Genomic DNA, 27373 nt, shown 5'->3' with positions numbered 1-27373 from the left:
AAGTGTTTTTGATTTTATTTTGACTGGTTTGTGTGTTTTCTTTTGTCCACAAGGTGGAACCAAGACCATCTTTGGGATTCAAACCCACAACACTGTGTGCCCATTAATGCTAACTACAATATCATGGCCCTTTTTTTTTTTTTTTTTTTTTTTCATAAACCCCGCTAAAATGACTGGCTTTAGTTAGATTTAGCTAGTAATTTATTGGATTTAAGTCTGGTCTGTCTATATTGTTGTATTGTTGTATTACTGGTCTGTATTATTATCACTGTATTGTTCGAATTGCACAGTACATTTTCTGCTTTTTGTGCAGTTTTCAATGTCCTTTTTCTGATTTTAGATCAACAGCTAAATAACAGTATTTTATTGTAATAAATACAGTGGTATATAACTTACTGTAGATTATAGAAAAAACACTCAAACACATTGCAGTAACATTTTCAGTATAGTACTGTGCTTCACTGCACTATTTTCAGTATTCTAAAAACTACTGTTGTTTGTTTCACAGTGACTTTACTGTGGTCTGAAATACAGCAACTTCTGGATTACTGTTGCCAGTAAGTTACAGTTAATTTAACAATACACATTGTAGAGGAAGAGCCAATAAGTAAAGTTCACCCCTACAGAGAATGCATCATTTTCATGTTATGTTGCTATTGGCAACATATTTTGTCCACCACTGTGCATGATGGACCTGCATCATCAAGTCTTCGGCGTATCCACTGAATGAAGTAGAGTGTGATGATCAGATTCATCTTGGATCTTTATAAAGTATATATTATAAATACACCATTCTACACTGTAGTGTCACCTTCACGATAAAAGTGTGAATGTGTGGTCCAAAAAGAGTGAGAAAATCATCTGTAAACACACTGCTGCTTGTAGTATTCCCACAATAGTCCTATAATATTTCTTCAATCATTTAGCGTCTGTGCTGTACGGACAGACCCCCCCGTTAAAAATGGACAAATCACCACCTACTCAGACCCTGAAAATCAATGCATTCTAATAGTGAGTAAATTCTACCTGTTGGCTGATTCATGTGCACAGCGACCCCAGGCGGTTCTAGTTTTAAGAATCTGTGCAACTTAAAAACCCTAAGGCAGCGTTAAATTTTCTAACTAAAAATGCACGAAGAACGATTCAACATTCCTCTACGATGTTCATGCAAAAGACTCATGCAGCTACATCTCCCATTAGTAGAGAAAGTTAAACGTTTACATGGCACATGGCACTATCTCTACAGATTCCTCTACGGTTAGGATTCATGCATACAGAGACTGAGAGACGAGAAAAGGATGAAGTGTTAAAAAAATAAAAAATAGTTTGAAAAAGCTTCTTTGTTTGCCAGTGAGTCACACTTTACATGACATTCTCTGGAAATAATAGAGCACTTGGCTGATCTTATGATTGCTCACAACAATGTGCAGGCTTGATTTAGGTGTTGTGTCTCTTGTTGCGCCAAAGAGCTGCTCGTCTCTGCCACGAGTGCTATATTGTGTGGAAATAACAGCCTGAAAATATCTCCGCCTCGATCCAGGATTCTGCAGAGCAGCGAGGGCGAAATCAAAAGACGGCCAAGACTAAAGAGGAAGGTAGACAAGGGAACCATGTGGAGCACATAAAGGGAGGTCTGTGCACGTGAAAGGGGGATGAACGAGGGAAAGGAGTGCATCAGTCTGTGTACCTTGAGGCCAAAGTCTGAGGGGAAAGGCCTATAATGGCATGCGCTAGTGTGAGCTAGGCTGGATGGTTGCATACTCGACAAGATCCCCAGGGCCAGTGTGAGCAGAGCTTCGTGGGCTGGGAGAGGAGGCCAAAGCTGCAGTATCCAGCTCCGCATACTGGACATCACAGTCCTTGTGGCCAGAGTTCTGGAGACAAGAGAGGCGAAAGGTGTGTGAGGAGTGAGGCAGCCAAAAATTATGAGAGAGAGAAGTGAGACTGACAGACTGAGAGTGTGTGAGAGACATATGAGAGAAAATACTGATGATCTGATGGTCATGGGGATATTTTGAGCTTGTGAGCAGCGGTGATGGACAAGGAAGCTAAAAAAGAAGGAAGGGACATTACATCACCATAGAGCAGTCTATGCTCTGCTCGGTGCCAGACAGAGGTGGGAAGTAACTAAGTAAAAATACTTAGTAACTGTATGTAAGTAATGCTCAACCTAAATGAATGGGCAATAATACATAGAAAAGGCATATCACGCCCGAGAGATGTAACAAAATGAAAATGAAATAAAAGATGAAAAAGACATAACAAAACAAAAAATTATGTAAAAGCCAAAAAAGAGATGTAAAAGCCACAACAAGGCAAAAACAACATAGAAGATGTGACAAGACAAAAAACAATGTAGAAGACGTGAAAAGACGAAAGACGTGAAAGATGTAACAAGACGAAAAAACGTGTAAAAGACGTAAGATAAAATGATGTAAAAGATGTAACAAGATGACAAAGACAAACCATGTAAAACACATAGCAAGATGAAAATGACATAAAAGATGCAACAAGAAAAAACATAAGACGAAGCAGATGTAACACTAAGAACCACGTAAAAAAAACCCTAACAAGACAAAAAACATCGTCAAAGATGTAACAAGACAAAAGATGTAAAAAGACAAATGACGTTAAAGACAGAATGAGGAGAACAATGATGTAAAAGATGTAACATGATAACAAAAAACGATAAAGACGTAACAAGACAAAAGACGAAATAGATATAACAAAACAAACTTTTATAGACGTAACTGGATGAAAAACAACTTTAAAGATGAAACAAGACGAAAGATGTCAAAGACATAAGACAAAAAAAGATAAACAAGACAAACCACGTAAAAGACGTAACAAGATGTAGCAGATCAAGAAGACGAAAAAGTCGAAACAAGACAAAACAGATGGAGGACGACTCAATTATGAAGAAAAGGTGACGTTCAGTTAGCGTTTACAGAAGCAGCCCCCCTTCAGAGGGTGACTTTCACTTTTATATATTGAGTACACTTCAGAGTGTGTACTTTTCATTTTTACTTGAGTAAAAAAGTTTTCTGTATCTGTACTTGTACTTGAGGAAAGAACATGAGTACTTTTGCCACCTCTGTTGTCAGACTTTGGTGTTCTATTGAAGCCTACAGAAGCACGCTAAAACCCTACATATCTACGTTGTACGACCTTTGATGAAGAAAGAAATGAAAGAACACACTTCAGAGCAGAGCATACTGACTGACAGTATAGTATAAATAGTATGATTGACATTATATGTCCCATAAGATTCAATAGAACTGATACCAAAGTCTGGAGCATAGAAAGACTTGTAGTTCTTAAGTGATGTAATGTCCTTTCCTTCTTTTTTTTTTACTTTCCTTGGTGTTGGAGAGGATGGCAAAGAAAGATGTGAAAGCATGGAAACATGTAAATAAAATGTCAGATTAAGTGACAGAAAGATGGTGATGTTAGAAAGAAAATAACAGTCACACAGAAAATAATACAAGACCACAAATAAAAGGTTAGAGATGAAGGACTCCAGACTTTGTTTACATGCACATAATGACATTGTTCTATTATTTTGAGTCAGATAATAGAGAGTGTTTACATGTGCAACAGAGAGATGCTTTTATTCAGTTTATTTCAAATTTGTTTTTGTGATTTTTGGTCCTCGTGTGTGCATTTCTCAGAAATTATGTAACGCTCAGAGATGATGGGCATGAAAACTGGATTTAAACAAAACAATAGCTGGAACTAAACAAACCAAACACACACCGGGCAGTGTTGCAAACTCTAATGCTTGGATTACGGTGAACGCGTGTCCACACGGTCTTTCAAAAAACTACAACTATGACTAATGTATGTGTCCTGATGGCTGTATGAATCCACTGATTATGGCTGGAACAGTTACTGTGCAGCACATGGAGGTGATTTACACAATCATGGAGATGCTGGAGAGGCTGCCTCAGCGCTGGAATATCAGCGTGCATGTAAACACAGACAAAGACCTTCATTTAACCAGCATCTGACCGCCGTGCACAAACACAAGTCCAATGTTTGACTGACTGATTGACTCGATGAGCACTTGGCCGAGTGGATGATTGAGTAAATCACCTTAATGGGTTAATCGATAAAGGACAATGAAGGCTCTCAACACCGTTTATACAATTCAGAAATACTCCTTGGATTTTTGTCTTCTGCTCTAGAAGAGAGACTCAAAAGACAATAGTAACGATAATAACACTGATAAGACAATAGACTGGTGGACATACATTGTGATGTGTTCCTGTAGCAGCTAACAATGTTAACCGGGGTTTGAAAGACAAAACGAAATAAAACAACAAGGTAACATGACAACATTAAATGAAAAATTTGGCACCTTTTTTGTGGATGTCCAGTCAGAGTTGAGGGTTAATGTAGCCCGTTGACCCTTCTTAGGACCCGCCCCTTTTTACTATGTGCTCCCAATAAAGTTGAGCAACTTTCTCCTTTCCTGTTTACTGTACTTAGACATGCTATGTGCTAGACTTGTCTACACTGAAGAAAAAAATAATGAAGATGGTTAACAGATGTTTCTGTGGGACCTGTAAAAGCAACAAATATTCACATCTTAGTTAGCTAATGTTAGCAAAATGCTAGCTAACCTGTTAGCTAATGTAGATCAATTATTAACCAGCAAGCTAGTTAGCTAGGACTTTGATAACATTAACTAACACTAACTATAACTACATGCACTGTTAGCTAGCTAGTTAGCTAGCATTTTGCTACCCTTGCTAACTTAAGAAACACTTAGGCTAACTGAAGACTTAGCACTTGACTCAGGAAGGTCAACTGAAGCAATATATTTCTCAGTGTTGGCTATATTGACCAAGAAGGCTGAAGCTAAAGTACAATAGCAAAAAATAGCAAAATAACAAAAAATATTCTATGATTCCATTCATCGACCTGCTTCGTCAACAGCTAGTCACTTATGTTAGCTGCTGCTGCATCACCTCTGCACCCCTAAGAGCAGCTCTCAGCTCCTGAATTTGACGAATGAACGGGTGGAAAAGGAGCCACCAACTCGCCTGTTCATGTGCTAGTAGCTGCCGTTGCACCAGTGTTAGCTCTGCTACGTTTTTGTGATTATTCTGACTGAGCTCTCTTGAGGTGAATCCAAAGTTAGCACGTGATTAACTTTAACTTTCTCTTGGACATTTTCTTGACTCAATGTATGCTGAGTTTGTATTTTTTAAGAGTGTAACCATGATGTTGAAGCAGAAAAAGTCCATTGATTTTCAGGGTAATGTTAGGTTTTATAAACTGAACATCATTTGGATTTCTGTATTCACATTTGTGAACAAATACAGGACTGATAATACTTGAAATACGGGATATTTTAAAGATTTTTTCAGATGAGCCCCTTTGCTGGTAAGACTTAAGGGAGTCTCAAGTGTCAATCAAGGCATCTCTGATCCCCCTGAGACTCACTGTATTTTGCACCATGGCAATAGGCTCTGGTGGTGAAACACGGTAACGTGCGTGGGCGTCAAAAGTTCACATGCAATGCATTCTGGTACATGCTAGTGGTACCGCTAGCACTGCTCTGTCAGCAGGTTTCTTGACCACTGTAGCAGCACTGTAGCAGAATTTATTGCTTCAGTAGACCTGACTGGACATCCACAAAAGTGCTGAATTTTCCCTTTAAAGCAAATGAGGTTTTGATTTCATCTGCCCTTTTCTCCTTAAGCATGATAATAATTGCTTCTGATTTAGTCACAGCTGAATTTTTTTTTCTAGGTTTATCCATTTTTAATAATCCGACCAAAGATGGATGTTAACATGGTGATGGAGTATCAAGGTTTTTGGCACACAGGAGGACAAATATATTTAATAGCAACAAAATAGAATTACAGATGAACAATGACAGGAATCAAAAGATAATGGACAAATGTCCCGTTTTGTTTTGTTTTCTGTTCTGAGAGTGAAAAGACTGCATGAGAAAGTCAGTAATTGGACCAAATGTTTCTCCTTTTAGTCCGTTTGCCTGTTCCAGTAACGGAAATGGAGTAGAAAAAAAGAGGCATTCTGATAAAGTAAATGCAGAGCAGAGATGTCAGCCGTCCTGTATCTACGTAAACAGCATCTCTTGATGGACGGTGAGGGGATGTGAGGCAGGGGAATGCAATGGAATGATACCTGTTGTCCCCCCATTGCATCAGTGCACCTTATTTCCACCTGAGAAAGGATTACACAGAAACGATTGAATCTTTTACAGAATTTCCACATAAATAATTTAAAATCTACTGTGCAATCGTTCCAACATCGCATATTTCCCCACCGCTCACACCCCGCACTCGCTGGATATTTAAATATCTGGAATATTTGTCATGACCAGAGTGCAATCAGGGGGAAAATTACAGCCACATCGCATTCAAAATTGGCAGATAGTGTTTTGCCCCTAGAGAATCATCATTAGTAACACTCGACGCTCAGCAGTCAATGCATGTCTCCCACAAATAGTGTTTTGAAAACCTCACTGATACCCTATTCATCTTAAGAGCAGCCCTAAACTTCAATTTAAGTGGCATGTTCTCACAGATAAGAAATAAATCTGAGGAAAATCTACCCTCTGTGTCCAAGGATTATCAGACTTAAACATCCGGTTCCTTTGAGCATAGAATTGAAGATGATAGTTTAATATCCTTGAATGACTACACAGCAAATCAAAATCAATTCGTCCAGGGAAAACGGTGATAGTAATTGAGTTATCCCTGCAAGTCTGGTGAGGAAATATGAGTCGTTTAAAAACCACACCATTAGTGCAAAACAGAAGTTTTAAGGATATGAAAACGCAAAGGATGCAGTTAATCAAGAGCATCAGTAAAGCACAACAAAACAGTTAGTTCTCTATTTAATGTGATGTTAAAGAGGAAGTTTAGTTTAATGTTGTGTGCATCAGTTTTTACCAAACACAGCAGACAGTAATTAGCATTCAGCCACTCAGCTATTAAGGAATGCTTGTAAGTGATTCAACATAAAAGCTTTCAGAGAAATATGAAACGGACTACACAGTAATCATGTACACTGTAACAAAAGCGGGTTAATTCAACTTAAAATGTGCTTGTTTGGATGTAAAATTTGTTTAATACAGGTTGACAAAATAAGCTTTTCTCATTGTCAACAAATCCCACGAAAAGACCAAAACCAGCTGAAGATGTGAATCTTTAAAAACAGCTAACAAATATATTAAAAAGAGAGGGAAATCATTTCTAAATAAAGCAAATGGATACATGTGGTTCTAATGTTACTCAAACAGGAAGCAACACTGCATTTTTAGGGACTATTTTTTAGCAATACTTGGTGGTATAGGGAGTATTTCGGGCAGCGGGACCAACACCTCATACATAAATGAAAAAATGTTTAATTAACCCCTCCTAAGCCCCACCCCTTTTTTGCTCTGCACTCCAATAACAGTTGAGCAAATTTGGTGTCATCTCCTAACAATAAACATAAATATGAGTCGTAATAAACTCGCTCGCACAGACGGCTGTTTTTCTGGTGAGGACGGGCTGCCAGGACGGTGTGTGAAGGATCGACTCAGTCATGTTCTTGGTAATAAAGGAACATTTCACACGTGTGAGAGTGTGTGTTTTTGGACAGCGATGTTGCTCAGAGGAATGAATATATAAATTAATTAATTAATTAATTAAGAGTTTTGGTCTTTTTGTGGGATTTGTTGACAGTAAAAAAAATACCAACCTCATCCTGCAAGTCTGAATGTGTTGTTCACCCATTCTTGAGAATCAGGACAAATCATGTCCTACGAAAAAAAAAAAACTTACTCTTTTTTTTTTTTTTTTTAATGAAAACATATTATTTGAGGATTTATATACATGAAATATGTACTTTATAAAATGTATGCTTCAGTTTTTCAATTTCTGAATTTGCTCTGTGCCAGAAAACACCCTTGGGAACTCTGAGCAACTTAAAAAAAAAGAAAATGGCTGCTCACTGCAACTATGGTCTGAAATGAAAACATTTAGTCAACTCCACAGGACGTCAGCTCTGTGAGATACAGGACTGGATATCATTCACATTTGAACTGACACCAGTATCTGGAATTTGGTACGCAACAGTACCTTTTTTCGATACTCTACTCTCTCTGTAATAACAAAAATGTTGTGTCTATTGTGAAAAAATTAATCATGTTACCCCCCACATCAAATAAAATCCTCCCCTCATAATTGACATTTATGCTGACGGAGGCGACATAAATCTCAGTTCTCTTTAATAACTGAATAATGTCATTGTACTTAATTAAAAAAATAAAATAAAATAAAATAAAAAATAAGTCAGCGCCCACTTGGACCACCCAGTTAAAAAAAAGTCTGGATAAGCCCCAGTATCTGATGTCAACTTCTTTTGTAGTCATTAAATACATAGTATGTTCATAAAGGATTTATAAAATGAGTTTATACAACAACAAAAATCCATGGTGAACCTAATGTGTGTTCTTTGTGCTTTAAAAGATTTTGTGTGTCTGACGGAGTTGACAAAATTCAAGTCCACAGCTGCAAAAAAAAAAAAAAAAGATATTTAATAAAAACTTTAATCACTAGGAGGCTGGTTGATTACAAGGTTTAATAGCCACGAGTTTTATCTTTGAAAACATACTTTCTCAGCATAACTGAAGAGTAAAATCAAAAGTATGTTTTTGTCCCACTTCTCAAGAATAGGTGATATCTAATCGCACTGACTGACTGATAAAGGATAAAACTGATAAACAGCTCAACACACTTTGTGGTTTATACAAACTATATGTGCAGGTACAAAGAGCAGATGGCAGGTTCAGGAACAGAGATTAACACCTGTTACGTCAGTGTTTTCAGTCCCTCTGTAAATTGCACTTTTTGTTTTACTCAGACAGAAGGTGTTTGTCACAGGCAACATACCACTTACCTTCGTTATCAATGCAGGCGGCACCAGTAAAACCAATTTAAAGCAGATTGTTCGTGTTTACTGCTGTACTGTATGGCTGCTACAGACATTTACCACGGAGAGACACAGTTGAAAGGCTTCCTGTCTGCTCTCACACACACAAGCTTACACATGCGCACAATGCTGTCTAAAAAGTCCAAAAGAGTTTTATTTTCTTTAACTCAAAGCCAAGACTCCAGCCAAAGCAAATAAAGCCCCAAAAAACACTCAAGCATGTGTGCCACTGAGGGAGGCTCACCACAGTTAGCAGAGGCATCTGATACAACGAGGCAAACACTTCATAGTCAACAGTTAACACTCAGGGGCGATGATGTACTGTCGAGCATCACACTGCAATTTATCTGCACACAGTTGCCATGCAAACACACAAGTCATTACGGCGGATTAGAGGAAGTGTAGGGGAGGTGAGGCAGAGGGGAGAGCGGGCGGTGAGCGGCGGGGTCAGAACGTGAAATAGTCCACACACACACACACACACAAAGGGAGGACGCCAGCCAGCCCAGGTTTAGATAGAAGGTGATGTAAATGATGAGATAAGGAGCTTAGTGGAAGCACCCAGTGGATTTACTGGTCAGCTTGTTAGAAAAGGCCGCCGTCCACTTTTAATACCAGGTGAGCAAAGACGGAAGCAGCCACGCTAAAGACTCTGCATGACATTCAGGAAGCATTGCAGCGCTACACTGCATTTGCAAAATCAATTCTCAAATACCGCCAGGCACACTGGCACACAGAGTTCAACAGCGGTCACTGCTGGCCAAAGGCAGCGGCTGTGGACGACCCCGCCCCCCTCTTCATAGAGAAGCTCCTTTGAACCCGCTCGTGGCATTTCTACTCACCGGTTTATCAGTGAAGGGGGTCGACTCAGAGGGCGCCATGTCGTAATACGGAGGCTGAAGAGGAAGCTTTTGCATCTCCTCCTCCTTGTCCAGATGAACCACCTACAGGAGACACAGAGAGCTCAGCAAGACTCAGAATGAGCTCCACAAAGCAGGCAGGTCAACCAGTTTGCACTGGAGCTGCTCTACAATCTTCATCAAGGTTAAAGTTCACCTGTACACGTGTTTCAAATTATCTAAATATATACATTATCTATATATATACATTATCTAATAAATACATTTCATTTTCTTTCCTTTCATTTCTCCTTCTCTCATCAATTAACCACCAGAACGTGCTGTCTTGAGAATTTTTTTAATAAGTGCACCAGCTAATATAAAATTATATTTATGATTCCCTTTAAATTCTCATTGACATGTACCCCCTTTGCATTTTTGTAAGCTTCTGAAGAAGAAAAAAACAAAAACAAAAAAACAAATGCTCCACTGGAAGAAACTGAGTTGACTGAGGGGTCTGTGACGAATGATTTGTATCATCACCACATTTTCTGGACAATGTTCAACCTTTTTGTTTGATGAGTTGTCAAAACATTGACCGTTTCCTTACTTTTAGACCAGTCAACTAGTCACCATTTAATCCACAGGGAAATTAGTCACAGCACGCTTAGTTTGAATTTCAGATTTTAGTAAAGTGCACAGACATCTCTTCCTTAGAGGGATGTGAAAACACCTCTCTAGTGACAAATTGTGCACAGACTCAAATCAGTAAAGTCAAGATCAGACATTTTAGGAGACACAAACATAAAAAAACACATTTTTGAGTGGAGGGGATCCTTAAATTTGCCTGTCGCTGAACTACCTTTGTTGCATGCACTTTAGTTCAGAGCTACAACACTTCAGCAGCAGAACATTATGTTCTAAAGGCTTTTTTTTACTTAATTTACTCGCATTTGTTTTCTCAGTGGTAATGAACAGAAATAAGATCTGAAATGTGACAAATCAGCCTGACAGCAGTTTGAACTTCAGCTGCTCTGCTGAACTTTATGTGCGCATCAAAGTTATTTTTGTCAAATTAATCACTTCCATATAACACAAAGGTGATGATGCAAACTTCTGAAATAGTGGAGCAGAGATGTTCGAGCGGAAGAAGGAAGCTATGATTCACAGCCACAGGAGGAAAAAGAAGTGAAAAGGTAATTCACACATGAAGGTGACATGTGATTTCAAAATAGATATGCTGCAGATTAATTACGGTTTAGTAAACACTGGTTGTTGATATATGGATGGGGCTCCTTGAAATAACCTTTATATTTTAATGTTATTTTCGAAATAATATCTTGCCTCATCTTTTTTAGAATAAGCTCAAAAAAATATGAACTATTTTCAACAGCATCACAGACTGGACTCAATGTCTTGATGTAAAATCCCAGTTTGGTGTTTACTTGGCGCGTTTCTTTTCAATGGCTTGATGTTTCTGAGCCGAATTTTGGACTCATCCACCACCAGAGACGCCTTTGAATGGAGATTTTCTTCAATTGTGCCTTGGCTTTGTCATATTCCAGAGGACTATCTACTCAGTGTTCAAGGATTTGAAACTGGAGATAGTCTCAGACGTCGAAATTTCACATTTCAGAAGCGAAAAAGGCTATTTAATGTGTGAAATGTTTATTTACTCTCTGTAACAAGAACTAAGAGATATTCTCATGAAAAATACACAGGCTACTATTTCAGTGAGAACAGTTTGAACATTACAACAAACAGGAGGTCTAAACTTCTTATTTTCATATTTAGAGAAGCTTGTGAGTTAAAGCAGAAATTATGCTTTAAACTACATTAGATTATCAGAGGATTATGTTCAAACATGACATTATAATACATAATACATTATAACAATAATGCTGCCAAATTATTCAATGGATTTTGTGTTGCATGTTGTGTTTTGTGAATTTCATCATGAAGAGATTATTACATGTTATTTTCTTAAATATTGAGGTTAACCTTTATCTGAAGGGGTGTGCATAAGACTGTCATTACACTGTCATAACCATGACATGACATTGAGTATTTGCAAATGTTGTTATGATTGTCATTAAGTGTCACTTGGTCAACAATGTAATTTTCAATTTCAAGTCGACATTATTTGAGATGTAATTCGTATGACAACTTGTTATTAACTAATTAAAAATGTCTTTACTATGACAAGCTGACATTAACATGATCAAACTTAAAGAAACTGTTAAGCTTCATATTTTGACATGACATTAAACTGTCATATGTGGTTGGTTTAGACAGTGGCTGTCATGAGGCCATTATAAGAGTATCATGAATAATTTCCTCCACCTTTACGAAAGTGGTACTTTTTGGACTTGTCATAAAGATGTCATTAGGTTTTATTACACTGTCAAATGCTTTTGTAACAGTTTCTGGAATCGTTTTCTGCGCTCCAGCTAAATTGGTACCATTTGGACTTGCTTGACTTACTGTACTCTGTCATCAACCTAGCCTTATAACATTTAACAACATCTTTATGAAAAGTCAAAAATGTACCACTTTACTTGAGGATTGTGGAAAATAATTATGACATACTTATGAAGGTCTCATGATGGTGTGGTTAATGTTAAGTGGCCATAACAAAGACATTACTGGCTTGGTTAAAGTCAAGTTGTCATTACACAGACATTATCAGGTTATGTCAGGTTGTCATGACAAAGACATCTCAAACAATGTCAACTTTTTATTAGAAATGACAAAACTGACTAAAAGACACTTGATGACAACATTCATACACCCTACAATAAAGCATTAAAAATAACATAATTGTCCAAATGACACTTAATGATAACAATCATAAACATTCATACAGCCTTCCTCATGTTTATGACAGGTGTCATGACATGGTTATGACAGCAAAATGACAATCTTATGCACACCCCTTTGAATAAAGCATTAAAAATGACATAATGGACTGAATGACAACAATCATAAAGACCTCCTTCATGTATATGACAGGTGTCATGACATGGTTATGACATTATAATGACACTCTTATCTATACCCCTTCAAATTAAGTGTTACCAGAATCTACCAGTTAAAGATGTTATTCCTGCAGTGATGAGAGAAGAAATTCTTTACAGAAAATTCAGCAGGAAATTAAAGCAATTCATGATAAATGAGAGCGGGGCACATTAAAAAGGAACTGAAGGGTGAAGCTGATGGAACCAATCCTGTTTCACTTTATATATACAGTATGTATCTCAAAACAACGTGAGTCACACCATGAAACTACACTTACACAGTTTTTGCAACCCAAGGCTCTTTTTTTGAAAGCAGCATGAAAATAAAACAGATGACAGCATCGTGACAGCTGTTTTTTTTTTTGTTTTTTTTCGTACACCATTCAGCAGACGAGTTGGGGGCTAAGTCATCTAAGCTTCTTGCTCTAAAATTCAAGGTGCAGCTATGAGGTTTTCTGCAGCATGTAAGAAGAGTGGACAGAGGGGGTAACGAGTTCCTCTATGGTTTCCTTTCAACAGGTCCTCAGTCTTAAACTTTCCTCAAAGCAGGCTTTGTTGATCTGTCAAACTCAATCACAATGCAAAGTTTTAATGCCTCTGGCTCTCAAGTACCTTTAAAGAGGTTTTTTTTTTTTTTTTTTTTTTTTTCCATATTATTACAGTATTGAACGGGATCTGGAGTCATTTGACGACATGAAAGAAATAATTTTGTAATTGCGAATGAACACTCACAAAACCTGTCAAACCTGCACATTGGACAAAGAGAAGTAATCAGAGAGTGAATGAAAGCAATCAAAGTCATCTGGAACAATGAAGTTATCAGTGTAATAAATGTGAGAATTATATTATAGATGTCGAACACTGTGTTTCCCCTCTGCACCTCTGTGCTGCTGAGATCAAACAGCTGCCAAAGTCTGTTTGATCCCCATTTTTCTTACACTTTAAAATAGCTGCTGAATGCCAGTAAATATGCACTTGGTTGCTGTGAGCTTCTCCATTCATATTACATCAAAAGGTGAACATTTTAATGGCTGGGTGGTCGAACGGTGAGCCGAGCACAAGGCTTCATATGCAATTAGCTGGAGGGGGTGTTTGTTGGGAGCACAAAGACATCAGCTCCCCTGGATGGTTGTTTGTCTCTGTGTGTCTGTCTCACGCCACACATAGACGGCGTGTTTGTGATGTAGCGAGCGCAGATGTTGATACTGTAGCTGCATTGTCAGTTTTTGCTCTGTGCATTGGGTGATAATAAAAACATGATGCTGCCCGTTTCTTCAGGCCAGCAGAGTCACCTAGCAACCTGCCCTGAAATAAAGCTGTAATATCCAACACTTTCAGGTTCCAGCTCAATAACAGAATATACTGCATTACCTGTCTGTGTCTGTGAGGCTCTTTATTTGTAATCCAGGCTTTTTCCTAAAATTGGGTTTTCATTGATGTTCAGGGAGATTTAGACTGAGAGGTCAGAGCTGAGCGGAGGCTCTAAAAGCCATAAAAATAACAAACTTATCAGAAAACAGGGGGAAAAAACAATATTTTGTTCTTTGTAAATAAAAAGCTGTTAACATTTCTGTATTAAAATGTCTAAAATCGACTGGACCTATTTTGTTGAGTTGTGTGCTTACATTACCCCAAACATTTCCAGTGATGTTCTAAAGGCTCCAACACACGATCATCAGTAAAAACGCTTTGCGCTGGCTGTCCCATTGCTCTCCTACGGACAGAGAGGTGGCGTCCACTACCGCTACCCTCAGATCTGCCGCTGACCTTTCAAAGCGCAACCAGTGACATAACAGCTGTATGTGACGATGCAGCCAGGAGAGACCACAGATGTGCGGAAGTGACACAAGCAGAGGAGGGAGAGACTGATGGTCAAGTCTCGAAGGGAACCCCAGACCCGTGGACGATCTCATGAGAGCGATCATTTTCACGTCACGATGAAGGAACGTCATACAAAAATCGTGCGTGGGTTTTACAAATCAAGGGTTCCCTTCCAGACATGACCACAGAAAAGTGTTTCAGGGTTCCCCAAACTCTAAAACACAACATTAAAAACAGACTATGATCTCGCCAGTAAATGGAATGCCTGGTGAAATGTGAACAGTCAGGTCAGGCTATAAGTTCATATAGTTTATGAACTTTGCTACATCCAGAGCTAAAGGTAGCTTAGCCATTTGTATACCAGGCAGACAGGACGTAGTGGCTGTAGCACTGTGCTCTGCCCTATCTCGCGGTGAGTCTGGAACAAATTTCTTATCATATGAAGGCCCCGTAACCAGAGAAATCCATTAAACACGTGTTTAATTACCCCGTCTTTGAACATTAGCTCAGACTTAGCCATGTTGTACATAGTTTAAACAGCTGTGGTGATTGTTTAATAATAAAGACAACAACTCCCATGATCCCACTCTACTTCATGATGTCATCAAACTACATTTTTTGTTTTTTGTTTTTGCTTTTAATGTGAGAGACATTTCTAGTGGCAGGTTTACACCTCCATCCTTGACAGTAATCAGTTGCTGTCTGTAGTCGATTAGTTGACTGGAAGGAAAGTTAGCTGCCAGCTATTCTGATGATCGATTAATCGTTTCAGTCATTTTTCAAGCAAACATGTCAAACATTTTCTGATTCCAGCTTCTTAAATGTGAGGATTTGCTGCTTTTCTTAAAGAGTAAATGAAGAGTCTTTGAGTTCTGGACAGTTAGTCGGACAAAATAAGCAATTTGAAGATGTCACTTTGTTTAAAAATTGACCATTTATAGATTAATTGATTTAATGATGAAACTAATCATCAGATTAAGGGGTAATGAAAATAATCGTCAAATTTATCAAATAATTTCAGTGACCAGCTATGTTTTATTAGCATCACACTAATCACAACACATTGTAGATAGACACAAGGGCAGGACTGAGGTCGTTAAAGGGCTGACACAAAAATGGATCATTTTTGAAATGAAAAACCGAGGTGGGAGACAACCGTGCGCCAGTAAAAGCTCGCCGCAACACGCCGCAAAGACATATGACCCGGAATGCATTCAATTTGGATTCATAATAGCAGGCAGAGATGCTGAGCCGAATGCAGAGCAAAGTTTGGCTGTGGTGAAATGTCTTTTTTCTCATTTATTTATGAAGGTGGTCTTCATCTTATTTTTGTTTTCGCAATCTCAAGCAGGTTTTAAATTGCAAAAGGTTGTGAGAGGTGTTAGAATATGCTCATGGAGAATAAGGCATTCATAAGTTCTTTATAATGACTAATAAAGAGCTAAGATGCTACTAATGTGCATGCTTATAAGCAACTAGTTAATGGTGAACACGTGTTCCTTCTTATAAAAGACTATGATCATATAGGCCAGCATGTACTCTCTCTGTCACAGTCAGTCAAAATGAAACCAGGTCTGGAAAGTGTGTGCCCTATTAGTCTTCAAAAAAAAAGTCCTAAAATGAAGCATAGCGAAGCTAAACCTGCAGCAGTTTACAAATATAGAGGAGAAATAATAGAGGTGTGTTATTATTACAGATTGTCTGGTGGCTCTACAGATGCTGATTATCTCAGTGTCGATTAAAGAAGCAGCTCATCGACATGACTGACGGGTTCTAGGGCAGGAAGTCGTCCAGCTGAGGGGTGGATGGTGAGACCAAAGACTTCCTGATTCATCATTCCAAGCTGCGGTTCAGATCATCACCCCAACAATTTCTTTTTATTGTGGATGATTTGTCCTGTCAGATGATGAAGTGTGACAGAACATTGAAGGTGCAGCCGCTGTTACGTCACGACCTGCTGTGCAGACTGAATTGCAGCCATAAATACCAGCAAACCCGAAAGGTTGAAATGTTTTGGTCTGTTAGTACTCAATATTTCGGTCGGTACATGCGTCTTCACAGAGCAGTGATGCTTCTTGTTTATGCATCAGTGATTATTGTTTATTCATGCGTACTTTACCCATCCTGTCATGAACCTGCTGTGATATTTCTTTCTTTTGCTTACCTTTATTTTTCCAGATGCGAGCTTGCTGAGCGTGCAGCTTCTTTTAAACCAACTCCAGCCATAAAAGTGAACACATTAAATCCTGTTAAGTGTCTATTACGGCCTCGTCTTTCCACTAATCACCAGTGAGTCCGGCATTGCGTGCCTTGCTCAAGCACTCCTCTGCAGCAGTTGTGTGTGGAGGAGAGCACATTACTTTCCCTTCCCTCCATTACTTCCTCTGCCCAGATGTCCGGCAGTTTGACCTTGGAGCCATAAAGAATATCATAAAGTTGGATTTAAAGTCTCAGCAGTGCTGATACGCGGTGGCCCACTCGCCGTTTAGGTGGATCTTCAATTATTCAGATTCTAATAATTCTTTTCCACACTTTATCTCCCCAATTTGGAATGGGCAATTATTTTGTACCGCAGTCCTTGACAACAGTAAAGGTCTCTGCGAGCTCACTGGGACCTCTGCAGACTCATGAGCACTGTACTCTACCTTTGATATCTATACAGTACTGCTGCACTTGTTTGTGTTCCGGGCTAATATATAGCGAGCACACTTGAGAGCCACTGGGATAGGTTGATGCAAAACCAGAAAAGTCTTCCTGATTCGTACATTATACGATACTATTTGTTGTTTATGATGTTCTCCTGCAGGCTTGACAAAATAATATTGTTCTGTTTCCACCAGCTGATTAAAACCAATGCTCACAGGAAGAAAAAATATACTCTTATAGATATGTGCATCCTGCAAGCCAAACAGCTTATTGCTCTTTATTGGAAGAAAACAAATAGTATCAAAGGATGGACAAATGAAATGGCATCATGTGTGGTATTGGAGAGGATAACTAATATACTGAGAAATAGACAAAAAGTGTTTGAGGAAATCTGGAATTCTTTTATTACATTCCTCCAAAGATTAGAACTAACATAGCATAAGACAAGTTGTTTTTATTTGTCTATTTATTTCAGTAGCGCTGCTGCTGTTTTTTGTGTGTTTCTGTCATAGATTCATCTTTTGTTAGTTACACATTAGTGTTTTGTTTTTGTGTTATTAGGAGGTGTCTGGAAAAGTGGAGTGGGGTGAGAGGGGAGCATTGCTTGTCCTTGTCATTTGTTCTTATAAAAGAAAACTCATAAATAGTGTTTCCAAAAAAAATAAAATAAAATAAAAAAAAGTGTTGGTCACACAGACGAGGATCCAGTTATTAAAGTTATTAAAGAAGAACAAGAACAAGCAGTGCAGCTGCCTTCTTTAGAATCACCTGAAAATAAGAACTGTTGCATTTTCGTTATGTTAAAATGAGCCTTTTATTATCTACAGAGGGAGCAGATCCTCTTCCAAGAAGGCCATGGTGTTGCACTGCCATGTTTCTACAGCAGCCCAAACACTGGCTCTAGATGGGGCCTTTTGTGTTTTGTTTGGCACTACATGTTCTCCCACACCAGACCTATTCAACTGGTGGCCTGTGGGCCAAATCCAGCCCTTTAACAACCTCAATCCCGCCCTTTTATCATTTATAGTTATGAAAAAAGCAGATCAATGTCATAGTTTGAATTACAGGGGAGCTCGGATCACCCAAAAGCCTACTTTCAGACATTTAGGAGGAGCTCAGGTTCCTTAAATAAATAATAACAGTAAAAATCTATCAATGTTATGTTTTTGTTTACTCATTGCAGAGTGAGTTGCAAGCTGCAAAACAGCTGTTTCTGGGTGGTACTTGCAAAGTCTTCTCATGTAAAAACAAACAGTCAAGTTTGATTCGACAGCTCATTAGTTTACATTCACAAAGATCAGATGATAATGTTGATACCTGATTCCAGGCTCCATGAAAGCCTTAAACAGGAAAAGTTTCTTTATTTATATGTAGATAAAAAAAAAAACGCAAGATTGCTAAATGAAGTGTGATGGAGGCTATGATTCATGACGGGGTGTGTGTGAGAAAAAGAAAGATGCTGCCTTTTTCCCCTTGTTGATTCTGGTTTTTGGAGGTTTTTTTGTTCCTCAGATTAACATATATATATTCTTTAATTTTGCAACAGCAGCCTTGTGTTGTTGTTATTTAGCTTCTATTAAACGTTATCAACAATATTAACTGTCCGTAGTAGTAACAGTACGTTTGTCACTTGTATGCATACATGAATGCATGTGCACACTGGAAAATAGGGCTTCCCTGAAAGCCACCATATGATTAAAACTCTGATCATTTTATTTAAATAACCTGCTATTATTCTAAGTTGATGTGTTTATTGTTTATGAGAGGATCATCTTTTTATTAGCAGGCTAATTAGTCCATTCATTGTTTGTGTAAGTCCACTATGAAGCACAGAGATACGATTTATTCTAAAAACTGTTAACCCAGGCTGTTTAAACTGAGGCAATTTTAGTAAAGTCAAACTGAGTGAGAACAGATGTTCAATGCAATATTGTGTTTATTAAAACAAGCCACCTTTAATCTAGGAGAGATTAGGTGCTTTGTTTTTTTTTTTCCTGTACTATTGTCCAAAATGTTTCTTTTCCAACTGTAAAAATGAATAAAGTGGAAAATAAAAATTAAAAAAAAGAAAAAAAATCCTTGCTTTACAGGTCAGACAGAAAAATGTAAATGTCTGACCTCTTTTTCAAGTCTGGCCCTTTAAAACAAAGTAATTGAATAGGCCTGACCTACACACAATGCCACTAAATCCTACACACTTGTCCTTTAACCCTGCTGTGGACAGCCATGTGTCTCCTCTAAGACATATAAGCTGTGTCCCAGTTCCACGCTGCAGATTATCTGTGTACACTGTGAACTCTATACTAATCTTTATTGTCTGAAAGAAGAAATCACCAGACTTGACTGCTTTATACAGGAAATGGCGTGACGTCGATGATGCAAAGACCATCAGACTGTGACTTGAGACTGACACCGTCAGTCAAACATAGCAAAGAGACAACAACAAAATGCTTTGTTTCAAAATGCAGCTGTTATTTCTTCTTTTTTCAGTGGAGTTACCAGAGCTGTTTCACCACCAATTAGGTTTGATTTTTCCCAGCTGTGAACACACTCAAAAATCAACCATATTTAGTATACAGTATACGCTGGCTGTTTTCAAGTGTAGTCTGAGTCTGAGTTTGCTCAGACCTGCTCAGAATGACTGTGCGGTGTGGATTTTGGGACATGTCAATCGTGTTTTCTGCTTCTTTTCACCTGCCAGGAGGAAACTTCACCTGGAGGTTTTTTTTTTTTTTTTAACTCCAGCCTCTGCATGTTTGCACACCAAAGCAGGAGCAAATATTTCATGCCATGGTTGGTGGGGACAATAAACATTTCCCAGTTAGAGCTACAATAGAGGAGATTATAGCTACACTAACATAATAAGGCTAATATAGCTCAAATAAAATATCATAGCTATACCACAGTTCAAAGCTATGTATGCATTAATAAGAGAATTGAAGCAGATGTTTAAAAGTAATGCAAAAGTAATTGGTAAAGTAACACAGTTATGTTTGGAGAAGTAACTAGTAATTGTAACTAATTACTAAATATCGGTAACTGTGTGTGTGCGAGGGGAGACACTGTGCAGCTGCTGCCAGAGGAGTGCTGACTAAGATTACTGCATGTACAGGAATAAATGACAAAAAATAGACTCATTATTTATTATTATTTGGTAACACCTTACTCTTAATCTCTCCTCCTCTCCTCCCTCCTTAAAGTTAAGAATGGTTAACTGGTAACAAGTGCATAATAAAGGAATAATCAACCTTCATAAGCTCTATTCACATTTTAGATCAGGCCCCCCCAAAATGTTTAGTTAACTGTTAGTAAGTGCATATTAAAGGATCAATTAACCTTGATAAGCACTGTTTACACTTTAGGTATGGTACCCCCAAAATGTGTAGTTAACTCTTAATAAGTGCATAATAAAGTTGCAGAACTCTTAATAAAGCAACAACAGAAGCTTAGTAAAGGTTTAAGAAAGATATATAAAAGGTAATTAAATTCAATAAATTTGTTTGTAATCTGTTATAAACAATTATAAGAAATTCATAAGTCTTTCATGAACATTCTTATGCAATCTATAAACTGTAAACAAGTTTAGTCTTATAACATCTTACAATAAGCATGTTTATTATGTTATTATCAACACTTATATAGTCTTATTAACACATATTAATATTAATAAGCACCTTATAAGGGCCTTGCTACCTATTAACTAATGCTTATTACAGGCAATATAAGTGCTACGAATATTTCTCTTTGCATCCCTGATGCTCTGAAAAACTCATGAGATTCAATAAAATAACTCAGTTAATTCATATATTAAATATTTTTTTCAGTAAAAAGAGATTCATGGCTATTGACAGGCAGTGGACCGAACCAATGTGAAGCATCTGAGGGGGAGAACGTAATCTTGATCACTCAATCAATCAAATCAAAGCTTAAAAACACATTGTTTTCTGTCTGTGATTAGCACACGCGCTTTGTCACAACACTGAGTCTCCCCAACCAGCACTGACTAGACACCGACAGTGATTGTATTTTTAATTTTTGGTTCCAAATTATCCCTACCCAATTCTAGGCCCTTGAACCTGAGTGCCTGCCACTGTCAGTGTCAAGGGCTGAATGCGGGTCTTCGCCGTGGCTGGTGAGTGCTTCGCCTCTTCGCCGCAGACCAGTGATCTGATTCTCCTCACTAATCCACTCACTGTTGACATTTCAGTTTGTCTCTGATTCATAATTAAAACTACTTGTTCAAATTATGAAAACAAGTCTCGCGGTTGAAGAAGAAAAAACAAACACTTCTGTAAAACGAAGGTGTAAGTTGCATTTTATAATCTACACCACTTATCTAACATGGTCTAAATATAGAGGAATTAAATAACACAATATAATGCACAATGATCTCAGCTCAGACATATGGTGCATTTACCCAACATAAAACTCAGGAGCTGACTTTAATGCTGCCTATTCATTCCAGTCCCTGAGTTCAAACAAAAAGGTTCTTTTTAATATAAATGCTGCAGTATGAGGTTAATATTTATGTGACAGAAATGACCCACTTACCATGACTTTACTTTATTAAGAGGGATATTAATTAGCGTCAGATTGGTAATTACGTTACGTGTTAGCGGCTTCACTTAGAGAACGAGACAATTTCTATATTTAGATGTTCAGGCACCCTCGGCTAATTGTACTGTGACTGGATTGTTGAAGGAACTGTGTGACAAGCAGCAGTCCAGAGAGGAGGGTGAGAAACAGCTCTGCAAGAAACTTACATTACCACACTTACATTTCACTGTATTCTCATGAATAATATCCCAACACCAGCCAGAAAGTCCAACTGTCAAGTCAAGAAAATAATTTTAAAAAAAGAGTATGTTCTGATACAATTCTTTCCTTCCCAATAACTGATTTCGATACCTGAACTTTGTTTGTCGACCGATACGAGTACGGATCAGACGATGAATGTATACCCATCCATGGCTGTAGAAGGCACCCCGGGGTGTTGACGTAGAATAAAGAGGGAGACAGTCTACGCATAAAGAAGGTGGGTGGGGGTGGATGTTTCAAACAGACACAGGACTTTCACCCAGGAGAGCGGGGTTCATGTCCCATGTGAAACCAAAACATTATTAAAAGCTGTAATGAACAGGCACATCCGCTCTTGAACTGACTTGGGAGGCAGACCTCGACATAGCAGGATCTTACAAAAGCTTAAAAAGTGATCCAGGAAACTCAAAACTAGGCTCGTCCAAATTCAAGACTCTGAACAGAGTCTAATGGACACCCACCGATCCGTAACGAGTCAAGTTAATACAAAACCCAGAATGCTGGAGATGCCGAAATAAGGAGGGGACATCGACTCATATGTTGTGGAGCTGAGATTCACAAATCACGGGGCTCCCTTTTCTAGACGATGTATGTCCTGGGGGATCCAGCTCTACTTAAGGACCTCCCATCCCATGATGCAGAATGGGTTGCAAGCTTCTTATTTCAGAACAGAATCTGTTGCACAGTCACATACCGACTGATAAACAGCTGGAAGTTTCCATTTGAAATGGGAGCGTTACCTGCTCAACATTAGAGGGCCACACTAGGGGGTATGAACGGGAGGCGTTCAAGGACTCTAAGCCCTACATACATTTCTCAGTGCTGTTCCTCTCTTTATTTTCATGGCCTGCACTGCACGTCTTCGTTATGACCTGAGTGTGAATGCGCTATTGTTAGGTATTAAGGTGTTAAAATGGCTTTCCGACCACGTCAGATACAGACAGCAAATGGCTGTTTTATAGACGTGTTATGAATGTTGTGCACATGCATGTTGAATTGTGCATGCCCTGATTTGTTTTTTGTTAAGCTCTTTCAAAATGGAGCTCAGGAGGTTTTTGTTTGGATAATCGAGTTTAAAACTAAATCTAAAATAGAAGATAAAAGAGTATTAATTCTTTTTGCAGCTGAAAGCAAAGGCTCCCGTCATTTGTGTAATTGTGTTTTACGCTCATGTCACAAGTTCACGGCGTGATTATGTTACGTTACGTTAGATGCGGTGCAAAATGTGGGGAAAGCGGAGCAGAGGAAAGCAGAGAAGCAGGCCGATATTTCAAATCAGAGAGAGACTGAGACAGTAGTTTTGAGGTAGTAGTTGTGTTGAGAAATAATTGTTCATGTTTCCAGTCGCCTTAAATGTCTGTCTGCAGGTTTTACAAATATTTAAGCAATGAAAAGTATAAAAAGAGTTACCAACTTTGACATTGCAGTCTTCATTGGATATATAAAGTTTCCGTACGACTGTGGTGACCAGTTTTGTGTTTATTTATTCAAAATTTCATGGATTTTCTTTTAATGACACAGTTTCAATAATTCAGTAATTACATACACCTTTCCCTCAGGCTGTACAGATTTTATGGATATGAAGCGTCTTAAGACACCACAGGACTGTTTCTATTGCAGAGATGAAAGGGTTAATATATAATTGGGGCTTGAATCACTTTCACTCAAAAATGTAACAAAGTGCCAGAAATATTAGACAAGGAATGTGGAAAAATCTCAGGCTGTGTCAGCCAGAGAGGACAAAAATGAGAAAAGAGGAGGCGAAGGAGGATCTTACCTGGATGTCATCGGATGTCAAGTGTCCCTTCATGTCGCTGTTCTTCTTTTTGGGCGGGGGAGGGGCCGGTTTGTGGGCGGGTGGGAGGTCGGTCCTGTTAAGAGAGTGAAAAGATAACATGACACTCAGCACAGCGAGGGATCGTCACTCTTTACGTCCCTCACCTTCTACAGCACTCTATAATGAGAAGTCCTGCCTGCACTTGCCTTTTTCACTCTTTCCTTGGATTTTGATAGATCTCGTGTTGCGGGCTTTGTTGCGGCGGCAGCCATTCCCCCTGCCCTTTCAAAGGCTCTCGCTGGAGAGACACTGTGCTAATGAGAGTGGGCTGTAATTGGACACTGAGGTGAGGGGATAGGGATGGAAGGGGGTATAGGAGGGCAGGGAGAAGGGCATGTGTGAGTCAAGTCCTCAGGGTGGATTGAGCCTCGCGGACAAACACCCTGCCTGCCTACTGCGCTGCCACTGTTTGTTTGACATGTCGTCCTGAGCTGAGACTCAGAGCTCGACAGGCGGCTGCTGCTCTCCACCTCCCTCTGGATCCCCGGGACTACACTCTTAGAAATAAGGGTTCCAAAAGGGTTCTCCCTGAAGGGCTGAGGTTCCACCGACAACCATTTAATTCTGAAGAATAGCTTTTTTTAAGAAATGGTTCGTCAAGGATTGTCGAAATCCTTATAGAATCTTTCAGGTAGGGTTTGTCAAGGATTTTTTTTGTACCACAATATAAAAACCCCTTGAGTGGGTTCTAAGTGAGATTCTTGGTAGAACCCCCAAGTGTGCATTCGATAAATGATTCTCAGAAGAACCCTTAAGTGTTTCATAATAAAATACTTGGGATTTAAAAAGGTTCTCAGTAGGAAACTCTGCAGTGTGTTCTAGATAAAACCCTTGAAATATAAGAAGGTTCTCAGTAGAACCCCCAAGTGTACACTGGATCAAACTCTTGGACTTTAAATAGGTTCTCAGTAGTAACCCCAAGTATGTTCTAGATAAAACCCATGGAATATACAAAGATTCTTAGAAGAACCCCTAGTTGTGTACTAGATAAAACCCCTAGAATATAAGTTTTTTTGGTAGAACCCCAAGTATGTTCTAGATAAAACCCATGGAATATAAAAAGTTTTCCTAGTAGAACCCTCGACTGTATAAAAGATAAAACCCTCAGAACATATAATGGTTCTTGTTAGAACCCCCTGGTGTGTTAAATATAAAACCGTTGGAATACAAAAAAGTAGTAGTGCAGAAACCCCTGAATTTGTTCAAGATAAAACCCTTAGAATATAGGTCCTCAGAAGAACCCCTTAAGTGTTTACTAGATAAATAAAGTTTTTAGTAGAACCTCCTTGGTGGGTTCTACATAAAATACATGAAATACAAAAATGTTCTTAGTAGAACCATCTGTGTGTGTTCAAAATAAAACCCTTGGAATATAAAAAGGTTCTTGGTAGAACCCCCTAAAGCCTTGAAATACAAAAAAATTCTTGGAAGAACCCCTTAGTGGGTTCCAGATAAAACCCTTGAAATATAAAAGGTTTCTTGAGTGGGTTCTTGTTAGCACCCTTAGAAGGTGGAAAGGTCCTGGATAGAACATCTGCAGAGGGTTTAAGGTAGAACCATTACACCACAGAAGGGTTCTCGGTAGAACCTGTCACAGCAGGTTCTAGGTATAACCCTTTTTGTTGGATTCTAGGTAGAACTCTCTGGAAGGGTTCCAAGCAGAAACTTTATAAAAGATTCCAACAGAAACAAAAAAGTGTTGAAGAACCCTTTATGGTTCTAGTTAGCACCTTTATTTCTAAGAGTGTAACATGGCTCTAATCCCGAGGCGCTGGCCCCGCCCCTCTGCTGACACACCTGGGGACAAACAGCCGAACACCTGTGCTCGTTCACATGCCGCCATTAACAGAACAGCAAACAACCGTTTTCTTCAAATCAGGAACGAATTTTCACTGGCATTAAAGGGCCACTCCGGCACACAGTCGTTGATGTGATAATAAAAAGGAAAATTAAATCGTGAACAGGAAAGACAGCAGTAATTGAAAGCTTGATGCTGAAATCGTTTGAAGTGCATCCGGATAATTATTTCAGACAAGGAAGCAGAAGGGTTGTTGCTCTGAAATCGTTACAAAGAAAAGCCCTTCCCTCAAACACGCTGGCAGTCAGATGTCATCTGCCGCATTCTGACATGATATCAGGAGTGATCAAAGATAATGAAGTGGAGCACAGACACTGAGCTGTGTACCTACACGCATTATCTCCGGCTCCTCCCCGCCTCCCATTCGCACTGGTTCACGTCCTTATTGAATAACATGACCTTTTCCGCAAGGCCAAGCCGGCGTTTTAATGTGCAGAAAATTTGTGCATGAGTGCACCTCTTAACTCTTTCTTTCACGCTCATTATTTCCAGTCCGTATCACCTTGTCTCCAGACAGGGGCTGCCGTGCCACTGCCAGATTCATGTGGCACCCTCTTCAGCCTGCCTGCAGCACAGAGCGGCACACGGCACGCTCTCACAGAGGAGAGGAGGCAGCGTGCAGCTCGTCTACAATAACCTCTTCCATTGCAGGGCCTTCACATGAGTGGAATCCATTTTCTCTGAGACAGATAATTACGAGTCTTGTGGAAAATGCAGTTTCCGCAGGTACAGCGGCATGCTCATTATAAAGTATTGTAATCCGTTGCTTATGACTGACTGGATTCTGATACAGGTGAGAACTTTTTTTTTAGAGAAAGCTGTGACATCCGACAAGATCATTTGCTTTCAAGAAATTCATGAGACAAAATGTAATTTTCAGCCTCTCTCTGCGCTGTGCATACACCGTGACACCAAATCATGACATTTCTTCAATTTGCTGGAATAAAAAGCTGATGAAAACCTCGTGCATTGAGCTAATTGGCATTTTATTATACAGAAATGTGGCATTTTCGACCAGATTTCAGCCATTCCTGAGAACTGGGATAAATCATGTCCCACTTGGGCTGCAACCAAAAATTATTTTTATTGTTGACTGTTGATTATTTTATTGATGAATGGATTAGTTGTTTGGTCTATAAGTTGTCAGAAAATGATGAAAAATGTCAATGACTGTTTCCTAATGAACAATGACCAAAGAAACCAGACAATATTCACATTTAAGAAGCTGAAATCAGAATTTTAACTTTTAACTTTTCTTTAAAAAATTGCTCAAATTGATTAACCAATCATCAAAGTAGTTGGAGATTAATTTTATAAACAAATAATAATCGATTAGTGGTTTGCAATTCTATATCCTACCAAAAAAACCTGTAAATAAAAAACATTAATATCAACAATCTAATTCAAATATGTGGGTTAAAATTTTTTTTAAGGATGTATAACTATGATATAGATGTAATTTAATTAAATGTCTTGGTTTGCTTTAACTTAACTCATCTCAGACAAATTCACAACTTCAAACAATTTAAACGTGTTGCAAATCTGCAAAATCTAAAACTAAGAACATCTACTAACATGGGTG

The 27373-nt window shown here is 38.7% G+C and overlaps 1 protein-coding gene across 1 annotated transcript in view; it reads right to left on the bottom strand.

Annotated features, from left to right (window-relative positions):
* The window catches only part of LOC146328423 (uncharacterized), a 70066-nt gene that overhangs the window by 25884 nt on the left and 16809 nt on the right, over positions 1-27373 (bottom strand). The window contains exons 3-5 of the mRNA XM_084716292.1: positions 23874-23967; positions 9798-9899; positions 1762-1874 (exon numbers count right to left, since the gene is read on the bottom strand). Coding sequence (XP_084572418.1) covers positions 1762-1874; positions 9798-9899; positions 23874-23967 — 309 coding nt within the window. The remainder of the gene's footprint in view (positions 1-1761; positions 1875-9797; positions 9900-23873; positions 23968-27373) is intronic.

Source organism: Lutjanus erythropterus, chromosome 4 (genome assembly GCF_056507025.1).
Source record: "Lutjanus erythropterus isolate fLutEry1 chromosome 4, fLutEry1.hap2, whole genome shotgun sequence".
Classification (NCBI taxonomy): Eukaryota; Metazoa; Chordata; class Actinopteri; order Lutjaniformes; family Lutjanidae; genus Lutjanus; species Lutjanus erythropterus.
The sequence above is the reverse complement of the archived record's forward strand: the minus strand, read 5'-3'. Positions and strand labels throughout refer to the sequence as shown.